We start from the raw sequence: 12,677 nt of genomic DNA on the forward strand, positions 1-12,677 counted from the left end.
GATTTGATCAAGAAGACATGCTATATTGCACAATGAAATACTATTCTGCCATAAGGGAAGAGAAAATGTTACCATTTACAAGGAGTTGAGAGAAATTATTTGTCTTAGAATGAAAAATATTGGGTGTTTACATAATGATCAGGAAAATCTCACATGGCAAAGTACCTATAAAAACTACTGATCACTAATAAATGAAGTGAAATTTCTGAGGTTAAGGTGAGGAGGGAGAATAAGATGTTAGGAGGATAAATTTTGGTAGACTATTTTCTAAAAAGAAAATGTCTAAACCTGAATTACAAGGATTTTAGAAGCTAGTCATTCTACAGTTCTCTACACTCTTAATCACTTGCTATCACTTTGTTACCTGCTTGACCTGTTATCCTGACTGTAAGATAAATGCCTAGAGACTAAATTACTGGATCTGAAAAAATTACAAATATAAATATTATGTATATTGTTAAATTATTCTCCAAAATATTTATTTTAGAGTAAAATCCCTTTTTTTTATTGCCAGTTGAAAGGCACTATTGTGAGAAACCCAGGGCATGAACCCAATAAGTATCATTTGATTGTGTTTATTTTCTAGGCAGAGATGCAACAAGTCATTTCTACATCATTTCTATTCAGATAAGGAGGCCAGTCCACTGGGAGCAAGGACTACACATAAATGAAAATACTGCACATGATTCTGACTTTTTTCATAAGCAATAAAATAAAATTCAGACCAACAAAACAAATATGATGCCTATAAACTGCTTAGCACATATCTGACCTGGAAGTGGTGCTGAATGTGGAAGCCACGGTGGGAGGGGGGGTAGGAGGAGGGGCAGCAGCCATGGCTCAGGGGTCGTGATGCTGGTTTTCATTATTGTACTTATTGTTAGCACAATTATGCTTGAGCAATCATGTCTGTTCTGAAGTTTGGCCCAATCTCACTGGTTTTCCAAGTGGGTTGCCATCTTTTTAAATCAGGAATTGAAGAAGCTTTGCCAGCAGTTTACAGCACTGTGCTGGAGTTTTAAATTATGCCTTCAAGAGAGAACACATCTTACCCTGCGGTTCTTCACCTAGACAACAGAGTAGCTACCTTTACTCAAAGACAAAGGGGCTGCTTTGTGATGGGGCTTTTTATCTTTGCCTGCAAAGATAGACTTGTCGCTTTATTTCCTATGTGTCATCTCTTCTGCTTTCTGCTTGATTTAGTGGCTAGTGGAAATGTCTGTTTTTATCAAACTAGTGTTTTCTCTTTAATTGACTTAAGTATGAAATGAAAGGCAAACTTTTTTTTTTAAAGAATGGATCTGGTTTCAAGAAACTGGATGGTGGTCCTGGCTCCTGTGGATGTTAACTGTAGGCAGGGGGAGCTAGTTGGGTTTTTCTGTATTGACACAACCATCAATTCCAGGAGGGTGAGAGGAGACCGAAGTGTTATTGTGAAGTCCCAAAGACTTCGGGACTTGATGAAACTAAGCTAGTCACTTTCCTTTGCTGGGTCTCTGTTTCTTCCTAAATCAGACATTTTTAGCTAAATGCCAACATTGCCCAGGCAAGAAAAGTGATTGGGAAAACAGCTGTGTGTGTGTGTTGGGGGGGTGGGGGGCAATGATGACCGCGTTTGACCAAGAGAAGCCAATTGAGAAAAAATCTTCCTCCTAATGTTACTCCAGTGGAAATAGTGGGGCATAAGGCTAGAGGAATGAAAAAAAAAAAAAAAAAGCAAAGATCTTTCTGCTTTCTGCCTGCTCATCCAGCCAGGAAGCCCCCTTTTGGGAGGTGTGATAAATAAAATGATTGTCTTACTGAACACATATGAAGGCAGATGTAGGCTACACATGATGTAGTGTATTTAAACATCTCCTTAAATTAGAAATAAATCCTGACTTAAAAATTAGTCTTCAATTATTAATTCCAAGTTAACATGAAATGCACAGTGAGATCTTCATTTTCTACAGTCACCTCTGAGCATTCATGTATTGTTATCCGTTCAGATGTTGAGTTGTAGCATTCTAAGTCCTCTGCTCCATCAGTACACAGTCAGGGAGAGAAACCCATTTCTCCCCTTGTCTAGTAGATGGGTTAGTGGAGACCACAGATGTACCCACACACGACAGTAGTTAACAACAATTGTAATAAAACCGCTGAAGGAGCAGCAGGGTGCCTGGCCCAGTCTGGATGAGCTGAGGGAACTCCAGCTGGTGAAGCCTTTGGTGCCACATGTCACACATCATTCACTTAATACCACGTCTTCCTTTGACTCCGTCATGAGGTGGCCAAAGACTATAGTTGACCCTCCAGCAGAGTTCTGTTTAGCCTATGCTGTGTTACCCACATACCATTTTAAATTTGTTTTTTTTTTTTTTTTTTTTTTTTTTTTTTTTGTTTTTTTTTTTTTTATTTATTTATTTTTGTTTTTGTTTATACATGCACTGGGTACAGTCAGAAGCGCGGGAGGGTGAGAGAATTCACCAGAGCCAGAGCAGGGAGCAGAGCAGGCAGAAGGACTTAAGTACACTGCTGAGGGGAGCAGCGGGCGGCAGGAGAGGTCTGCGCGCCATGTGGGACCCTCCTCCGGTGGCTGGGGAGCAGCCGGGATCGAACCGGCGCCGCAGAGGCTGCGGGCAGCTTCACAACCCAGCGCTCAACCGCTGCGCCACCGGGGAGGCCCCCATTTTAAATTTGAATGAAAGGGTTTTAACCCTTTTAATTCCTTAACTTTTTTTCCATCTAACCCCAAGGACTAGTTTGAGATGTGAGTTGTGCTTTAATTCAAAGAATCCTGGTGTCACGAGAGAGAGTTGGGAAAGTAATAGAAAAAAAGAGACTCGGGTTTTGCATGTTTCCTCTGCTCTTCAGGAGCCAAAAGTTGAGGAAGCATAGAGAGTGTCCCCATCACACAGCTCCAGGCTGTGCCTCTTGTCCCAGTTACCTGCTTCCTAAAATCACTCCAGACACCACAGATGGCAAGAGAGCGCCTGTGGCCTGTCCTCACCATTGGGGGGAAATGTTGAAGGTCCTTTGGTAGTATTTCTATTCCCAAGAAGAGCATACTTTGTGTTTCCTGTGTAGATGAGGAAGATGGTCGAGGGTTTGGTCCAGATCTGGTTCATGCTTGTCCATATGTGTAAAGCAAAGCCAGGCCTGTGAAGCCGCCCATCTCTCATTTCAAGTTATTCTCCTCTATAAGAGCTACACACCAAAAACAACCACCACCAATGCCATATGGCTTAAAAGATCAAAGGCCCCAGTTCTGAATATTTCTAGCTGACTGTACTTCAAATGTCTTAAATATGTTCCTACAGATGGGAAGCATGGAGCATTAAAGAGGTAAACCACATGTGGGTGAGCCACGCACAGGGTCTGTGTAAGACGGTGAAAAGTGAACCCCACTGACCCCTGTGTTTGTCTTCCTCTCAGGTTCGAATCTTCACATACCTCATTGGACGAGAGGCTGCTTTTGCAGACAATCTCAAGTGGATGGCATGTGCCAACAAAGGTAGGTGCTCTGCTTTGTGGTCCCCTCTGAATACCTTCCCTTTGGGTGTAGAGACATCAGGTTAGTCAGGAAAGAAGGCTGTGAGTCTAAGGTATGCTTGATGTCTCTAGCTGATTATTGTAAACTTGTACCAGCTTTTCCCAAATAAATTTATCAATTTTGAAGATCTAATTTAGTGGAGAAGTTAATACCTGGAGGAGAATGACTTAGCACCCAGAGGAGAATGACAGAGGCTGAGCCATTTGCTGTGCCCCAGATATCCATGGGCTCACTTGCTACCCCCAGGCTTTGGTCATAGGTAGGGCCTCAAGACTGATTCTGGCTGTGAACAAAACTAAACTGGATCTTTTCTTGGCTAAAGTGTTTAAAGACTGGCGCAGCGGCGGCCATATTTTCTTCTCCTATTCTTAAGAACTCCGAAGATGTATGTTTCAGAATCATCATGAAATGGAACTGTATCCATTAGCTTGGGCTCCTGAGTGACCACATGAAACTGATATCACCCCACTCACCCTGCCTCTGCAACTGCCAACTTATGCTGGGTGTAGAGTATGCATGGTAAACAAACCTTTGGGTCAGGTCACTGAGATTTCTGGTTTAATGTGTCCTCATAGCATAACTTAGCCTACATAACTGATTTAATTCACTTTAGACTGCCTCGATATTCAGATCTTCAAAATGGGGATGGTGGTAATAGTGCTTCCACTGACTCCTATTAAATGTAAGGATCAATAAAGTGGTTTATATTCAGGGTAGTTTAGTGCTGGGACATAGTAAGTGCTCAATAATTGTTGGCTGTTCTATATTCACAGTAGAATTGAGTAATAACTCCCTGTTGGGCATCAGAGACAGTGCTTTGCAGAAGGCACAGGGAAGGGTATAATTGGGCTTTCCAGTTGATGAAGAACTCAATTTCATGTTCTACACAACCAATAAGGCAAAACATGGAAGGAAGATAGATGGTAGAATCTAGGTTCTTTGAGTTCAAAGCCAACCTCCACCATCCACCAACCATCTCTGCAGATTACCAATTCTGTCTGGTCCTGAGTCAGAGCAGAGGTGATGATGATTCTGCCCATGCAGATGTTGTATGAAATGGGACTGTGCAGGTACAGCTGACAGTGCTGGGCACATAAATGTCCCATTTTTTTTTTAAAGGTATGATTTTATTATTATTTTTTTAAATATTTATTTATTTATTTATACAAGCACTGGGTACAGTCAGAAGTGCGAGAGGGTGAGAGAATTCACCAGAGCCAGAGCAGGGAGCAGAGCAGGCAGAAGGACCGAAGTACACTGCTGAGGGGAGCAGCGGGTGGCAGGAGAGGTTTGCGCACCATGTGGGACCCTCCTCTGGTGGCCGGGGAGCAGCCGGGGATTGAACCGGTGCTGCAGAGGCTGCGGGCAGCTTCGCAACCCAGTGCTCAACTGCTGCACCACCGGGGAGGCCCAGTCCCATAATTTTTTCTGGTGTTATATTGATGTGTGGACCTGTCTTATCTCCCCATTGAGGTGTCCCACAGCTTGAGAACAGTATTGGACCCTGACTTCATCCTGGGTACTCTGGCACAGCTCAGATTTTACTCAGCATGCGTGTACCTTTAGTCATGAAGAATGAGTAAATTGACTATAAATGCTGGTAAAGGAGGTCTTGTTGCACAGTCAACTAGTTTTGATAGGTTTTAGCAACTTACTTTTCTATCATCTCTGAGCTATCCTTCATAAAAGTCTTAGTTTGCACATCAGTGGAAGTAAGGGGACTAAGTGAGGGATTTGTAGGCCTCAGCTCCAGTTTTAGTGATTTAAGATAAAGTAATTTTAGTTTCAAGCAACCAAAGTTGTTCCCTGAAATTAGAAAGAGGATTGTTTTGGTGAAAGGGGAGTGACTCAGAACCCAGAGGAGACAGGAAGCTCCCATTCCATGAGGAACTAGGAAGGTATGTTTTGTTTTTCTTTTCCTTCTTGGTTTCTTCCTACAATCCATGGAATTCTTCTCCTCTGTAGACACTGTCTTTACTATGGCTTGTCCACAGCCAGAAGCAGGTCCCAGGCTGCACACCCATCTATCCACAACACACTGTGGGCATGGCATGATATTGGAAAGGAGACTGATCAGCAACTCTAAATTCTGACTTCGAGTATCTCTCCCCCTCCATGATGCTCAGCCTGCTGGATTGGGTTTGAGTAGATGTGTGTGCCGCTAGGGCTTAGCATGTGTGTGGGTGGATAGGTGTGGAAAGTTCTCAAAGGATGGGTCTTCTGTCCATCTTTCCCTTCGCCTGACATTGTCTTTAATTATCTGCTTCTGCTTGGAACAATCGTTCAAACCAGTCTCAGTTTTCCACATCTAAATAATGGTGAGCTGTAGGAAGGGATCTTAACATTTCCTGGAAGCTCTGAAAGAACACATTCTACAATTATTTTAGTCTGTTGGCTGTCTTGCCTCACTAAAAGTATCAGTAATTCTGATTGTCTCTGCAATGCACTTGCCTTCATTTCAAGAGGAAATATAGGAGGAACTTAGGCAAGAGATGGAAGTTGCATGGATCCTGGTTTGCTCCACATAAAGAAGCCTTTCTTGAAATAAGTTTTGCAATTTTGTTGACATTTGAAAATCCTGAGTGAACTCTACTTTCCCCACTTTTTCCTTTATCCTGTGGTCTTGTTAAAAAAGTTTCTTTTCTATTTTTTAATTTTTAAAAATTTTGCTGTTATTCCTGCCACATAAGATTGCAGCTCTTCCCATCAGCCAGTGTGCATTTAGTCATGGCTTATTGTTTTCACCACTGTCTGTGTCCAGCTGATGAAAATTACTCAAATTGAAGTCTTGTCTTAATCAACTAATATTACACCATAATTTAGTTTTAGTCATTGTTTATAAGAATCTTTGAGGCATCCTTTTGAAGACAATTTAGAGAACTCAGAGTATTTCAGGGCCTGGCTATAGAATACAGCCCTTTAGATTTATAAGTTCTGAGTATAGCAACTTGGAAAATCCAAGGAGGTAATAGTAGCTGCTTAGCTGGCCAGGCCATCAGATTCCACAGTGATTCTCATTGCCATCCGTCCAAATCCAGTTGTTTCCTTCCCTGCCAGAGTCAATACCTCACAAAAGTTTCACCTTCCTCATTCTGCTTCCCTTCTAAAGAGCCTTGGGAATAAAATGTCATGTTTTGCCACTCTTCAAAGTAGCAGTTGCCATCAAAATGTTAGGTTCCAGTCATCTGTGCCCATGTAAACATTGGCTTCATGTTGCGTCAGTTATGGGGTTTTCAACCATGTCATGTCGGGGAGCGAGTATTCTTATGGTCATTTATTAAATCATTGTTTATAGTCTCAGATTGTTAGGGTATAGCGGGAGCAAAACATTTTTCATCTCAAGTGACATGAGGTCCAGAGGGGCCCCCCTTTTACATACTTTCAACCTGACTAAACCAAGTTCCTCAGTGAAATGAAGCATTAGCATTTGGGGACCAGAACAGACCCAGGGAAAGCCCAGGGGAGCCCATGAAGAAGCCATTTGGCTGACTGACCAGATCCCCCTGAGAAGGAGCAGTTGTCTGGGACAATGAGGCAACCCCAGGTCAGTGGTCGAAGACCTGCCATCGGGGTGCAGCACTCCTGGCATGGAAGTCTGGTCGCCGTGGAGACAGTTCCCATCAGTGGACCTCAGATGCTGACCCCTGGAAATGGATGTTTGGGGATATCCATATTCCATGCAGGAGTTCTCTGTCTCCTCCAATCTACTGGCAAAATCCAGAGAGGCCTGGAGTTTATTGGTTTGTTTCATTTTATGCTTAACTAGGTCCTATCTTGAGGGAACCAGCCCTAATGAGGCAAAGCAGCAAACCATTTTAAGTACATTAAAACAATCATTGCCACTGTAGAATGGCTGGTGGAATTTAAAGTTCTGTGTTCACACTATTGGATAAACAAGTGAATGGGAAAGCTGAAAAGAGGGGCCCACGAGCCCAGATATTACATAAAGCCACAGTGACCTTCTCTAATGTTCAGTGTGCTGAGATTTTTAAATAAGCATTGCTTGATTCTCCTTCGGAGCTCATGGTGAATGGAGTGTTTTCCAGCTGTGCAAATAAAGAAGGGTCTCCGTGTTTGGGTTCTCAACCGATCAGTCATCATTAGGTTGAATGGGAATGCCACATGAGAGTCTCTCTTGGTTGTCTGCTCAGCTTGTCCCTTTTTGATGTGTTAATGGTCATTCTCTCCCTATTTGGAAGAGAGCTGGTGGCCTGCATCATCCTTGGAAGTTCATACCCACAGCCTTTTTTCCTTGAAAAAAGTTTAACTTCACTGTCCCTTTCCAAGTGTCATGTCCCCTGAAAGATAGCTTCAAATTTATGAGGCCAGAATGGTTGCAGGTGGGGTTAGAGAAAGGTATCAATTAAGTTTTGTTTGCTACTTCTGAGTGGGTGGAAAAGAGCAAAAATTAGCAGTTATTCAGATTCTGTGTCGTTTTTTTACATGCCCTTTCACCAATATCTCTCAATTTCCCCACCTCCAGTGCCCAGCTACTACCATTCTACGCTGTTTCTACAAGCTTAGTTTATTTATTTATTTATTTTTAATTTTTTTAAGATTTATTTATGCATATAAAAGCTGGGGCACAGGCCCAACGTGTGGGGGGTAAGAGGATTCACCAGAGACAGAGCGGGAAACACAACAGGCAGATTGACCAAAGTACACTGCTGAGGGGAGCAGCGGGGGAGACAGGAGAGGTCTGCCGAGCCATGTGGGTTGCTCCCTGGCTGGCCGGGGATTGAACTCGTGCTGTAGAGGCTGTGGACAGCTCCACAGTAGGAACATTAGCACTCTGAGAGGAGAAAGGCAAGGTGGGGGATGGGAGAAGGGACAGAGTGATAGAGTTGAAACAAGCCAGCATTCCCAGCTCCACAGGGTGAGCCTTTCAGTTATTTTTTCTAACATGAAATTTGAAATTAAAAACTATGTTATTCACAGAAGAAAAGGCTCTTTCCTAAATCTGAGGTCCCACTGATTGCAGCAGCTTTTTACTGGGAGGCCCCATTCTCCAGGTGGCCATATATACCCCAAGACCTCCAAGCTACCTCGTGGTCTTTCCAGGGTCAGTTCTTTCCACTCATTGGATGTGTATGTTTTAGTTGTCAGGGCACAATAGATCTCTTGCTGTTTTCTGTGAAGGTCTAGGGAGATGTGGAGGTAGAAAATGGTTCATAAATTGTTATTCTACAGAAATAAGTTGGGAGAGGAAGATGATCCTGAATATAGCCAGGGTCACCCAAGAACTTTGGAAGGGAAACCAGATCACACTGTCAAGTTCACTGCCTACCTCTTTTCCCTGAGAATATAAAAATCTGAACACTGGATTTGTTTCCAGCTTGTCTTATTTAAGAGGAATAAAAGGTCTTTGAAAACACTAATAGGGAGCAGGGCCCATCACATCAAAGATGCAATGAGGGCCTCCCTTGTTGCACAAGGGGTTAAGTCACACACTATGAAGCTATCCTCAGCCACTGCAGCATGAGTTCAATCCCTGGCCAGGGAGCTAACCCACATGGTGCAGCAGACCACTCCTGTCCTGCCCACTGCTCCCCTCAGCAGTGTATTTCAGTCAGTCTGCCTGTTTTGCTCCCCACTGTGGTTCCCCACTCTGTCTCTGGTGAATCCTCTCATCCCCCATACCTCTGGCCTATACCCCAGTTCTTGTATGTATAAATAAGTAAATTTTTTTTTCAAAAAAGATGCAATTAGAACTTTCCCTTGTGAGGGAGATTACCAGGGTCTCCTACTGAGGAGCAGTTGCAAAGCTGGGCACTAATGACATGCTGGTGGGCATCTCATGCAAAGGTACCTTTCAGACAAGGGGCTCTTAAAGAATAGCTGAGTAAAGGTGGTAAAATTCAGAAATACAAAGCACGAGCTCACATGGCTTATTGGCCTGAGTTGTTGTAACCTGGAGTTTACAGAAGGCTCTGCAAGGGAATAAGGTAAATAAATTGATGTTATATAGAAAAATGAGCCAACCATTTATAATAGGTGGCTAATTTCAGCATTAATTACTCCCTGGTAATTACTGAATGATTACTGATTGTTTTCTTACATGATATATGATGTCCAAAAAGGCACATTAAAGAAGACAATAAACATTCAAGAGCTAGAATTTAAAAGAAATTAAAAGGGGAGGGAGTGGGTAGAAAGGAAAGTGGCCAATTCAGAGAATGCAGAGGGAACACAAGGGAAGCAGCTATGGTTAACAGCCAGAGTCCAGTCGGCAGTGACTTCCTGTTATCCATCAAAAGGTACATTTGTTAACTAAAACTTATACGAAAACATTTAAAAACAAAAAAGACTTTCAGAAAAGTTTTAAGCTTTCCTGGGTTGCAGTTGGATGATCAATGTGCATTAAGCTTTGCAGTGTGCATTATTAATATTATCTTCATAACTTCAGCTTTTCTTACCTTTCATACATATGCATTCCTGGTCTATATATTCAAATATAAATTAGAACCACATCTTGGGTTGTAAGCAGACCTTTGTGCTGATTATTAAGCATTTGCCAGAAAACTCTGAGGACAAACATATATTTCTCTACCCCATCCTCAACCTTTCCCAGCCACAGAGACACCAACCGTCCATCAGGGGTGCCCTCCTTGAAGGTACCATGTCTTTAGAGGAGCCAGGCCTGCCCTTTACCAATATGGAAAGAGACAGTGACTTCAAAGGTTAAGGGCAAAGGTTTTTAGTATCAGATGAACCTGAATTTAAATTGATCTGGAACACGTGAGTGAACTCTGTGTTTCTGTCCCCTCCCTATATCACGAGCACAAGAGTTGGGCTGTCATGGCGTCCTGGTGCAGACAGGCAAGTGAGTCACAGCAAGCCCATGACTGTCCCTGCACTACTAGCAACTCCCACAGATCTATCAGCCTGGTTCTGGTTCCAGACAAGATGAGGACCAGCATTTTGCAACATTCTATGAAAAAACAACAACAACATAATAAGTCAGCAAGTCAGAATTCAGCCCTGGATGGATCTTCTAAAGAAAGTGAGGGCCAGGGGAAGTGAGAAAAAATGAGTTTAGACAGCTGACCCCCAAGTGACAAAAAGGGGCCAGCCAGGAAATAGCTGGACAGAAGGTATGCCAAGCAGAGGGTACAGCAAGTGCAAAGGCCCAAGGCAGAATGGTAAGCCTGGTGTGTGGGGGGAAGCAAAGAGCCAGTGAGCTGTAACAAGGGGTGAGGGTGAGGGAGCAGAAAGGGATGAGGTTGTCCTGGTAGGCAAGGAGCCAACTGAGGGAAGGTCTTGGGGGTCAGAGAGATTATTCTAACTCTAAATTGAAGCCATTTTAGGGTTTTAATTTGGGAGGAAATCTGCTTTACGCTTTTAGTTGATTTCTCTGACTGCTGTGAGGAGCCTAGATAAAAGGGGGCTTGGGGAGAGGCTAGTGCTAGGGGAGAGAGAACGAGTCTTAGATCAGGATGAGAGTAGGGGAGATGGGAAGTGGAGTTTAGATATATCTTAGAAGTAAGGCCAGAAGAACATGCTGGTGGATTAGCTGTAGGGTGGAGTGAGGAAATGACAGATATCAAGGGTAATTTTTATGTTTTTGGCCTAATTGGGCAGTGGCGCCATTTGCTGAGATGTGGAAGACCCACCGGGAAAGGATGGGTTTGGCGAGGGAAATCAGGAATTGGCTTTGGACAAGTTCAGTCTGCAAATCCTGTTAGTCATCCCTGTGGAGGTGTCAGGTGTAGAGTTGGCTCTATGTCTGTAGCTCTGGGGAGAAGCCAGTTTTTTGTAACTTTTCAGAACTCTGACAATGATAAGCAAGGCCAAGAAGTGAGGATGGTTTCTCAGCTCACTCCCCATCCAAATGTGAGATTGTTTTTCCTTCCCACTCCCTCTCTAGTCTAATGATCTGTCTCTCCCATCCACCTTAGATTCACCCCCTTTCTTCTCTTGGCTTTATTTTGGGAAACTCAAATCATGGATTTTTACTGTTGGCTTTGCGGATTAGAATGAAAATACAGACAACCTAGAAAAAAGAAGTATCCTGCTAGGAGACGCTGTCTTATCTGTACTTTTGGCACAAAAACCCAAAGTAGGGATTATTCTAAATTCGAACTGCTCACCCGTGTGTCCTGATGGATGGTCCAGAACCATCAACATCTCTCCTCCTCTTATCAACGTGGCAACTTCTCTTAGTTTGTGGAATATGTGTCTAAGATCCTTCCTCCAACTCTAAGATTTACCTGCTAGAGAAGAGATGAACCATTTTCTTTTTTATTCAAACACTGGTTTGCAACACTGTGCATGGAGAGATGGTAGCTGGGAGTTCCCTTTCATCCAGCAACGCTCTGTAAACTTTGTCTTTCCCACCATGCCTCCAAGAAGGGTCAGCTGGGAGGCTGCAAGAGCAGTGTCCCAGCTGGCTCCTCGGAGGGAATCCCTAGGTGCTCAGGGACTGTGCTCTAGACTCTCAAGCTAGAACAGACACAGTCTAGGCCTGTGGAGCCCTACTTCCTGTGGGATGGGTGGGGTGGGCAGGAGTGACAATGCATGTTAATTAGCACTGTGCAGAGCTGTCATCAGGAAGCCAGAAGCCACATGGTCCCAACCTGGTTTGGGTTTGGCACACCAAATTCAAACCAGCTGGCCTTTGTTTGGAAATGCCGTGGGAGGGTCCCAGCCCTTTCTGGACAACAGAAGGGCTGGTGTTTCCTTACCCAGAGCCCTGTTTTAGACTCTAAAGATTCTATAAACACTATAGCAAGTGCTGTGACATATCTGGCTTCAGAGGCACACACACCCTCTTGATTTGTTTGGCAAGTAGGAGTTGGCATGAGCTTAGTTATAAAGGTCCTTATTTAGAGGAAACATGAATCTGTGTCCATTCCCCTGCTTAAAATCCTTCCTTGACTACCTGCCTTTAAGATCCAATAGAGGGCCTCCCCTGGTGGTGCAGTGGTTGAGCGCTGGACCACAAAGCTGCCCCCAGCCTCTGCAGCACCGGTTCGGTACCCGGCCGCTGGCGAGGGTCCCACATGGTGTGACAGACCTCTCCTGCCGTACCCGCTGCTCTCCTCAGCAGTGTATTTCGTCAGTCTGCCTGTTCTGTTCCCAGCTCTGGCTCTGGTGAATTCTCTCATCCTCCCACGCTTCTGACTGTACCCAGTGCTTGTATAAA

The 12,677-nt window shown here is 43.8% G+C and overlaps 1 protein-coding gene across 1 annotated transcript in view; it reads left to right on the forward strand.

Moving 5' to 3' along the window:
• Positions 1-12,677, forward strand: part of CACNA2D3 (calcium voltage-gated channel auxiliary subunit alpha2delta 3) — an 807,400-nt gene that overhangs the window by 498,078 nt on the left and 296,645 nt on the right. Inside the window, 1 exon segment of the mRNA XM_054694676.1 lies at positions 3,415-3,493. Within this exon segment, the coding sequence (XP_054550651.1) occupies positions 3,415-3,493 (79 nt within the window).

Source organism: Talpa occidentalis, unplaced genomic scaffold (genome assembly GCF_014898055.3).
Source record: "Talpa occidentalis isolate TD23 unplaced genomic scaffold, MPIMG_talOcc4v2.1 talOcc4.10, whole genome shotgun sequence".
Taxonomy (NCBI): Eukaryota; Metazoa; Chordata; class Mammalia; order Eulipotyphla; family Talpidae; genus Talpa; species Talpa occidentalis.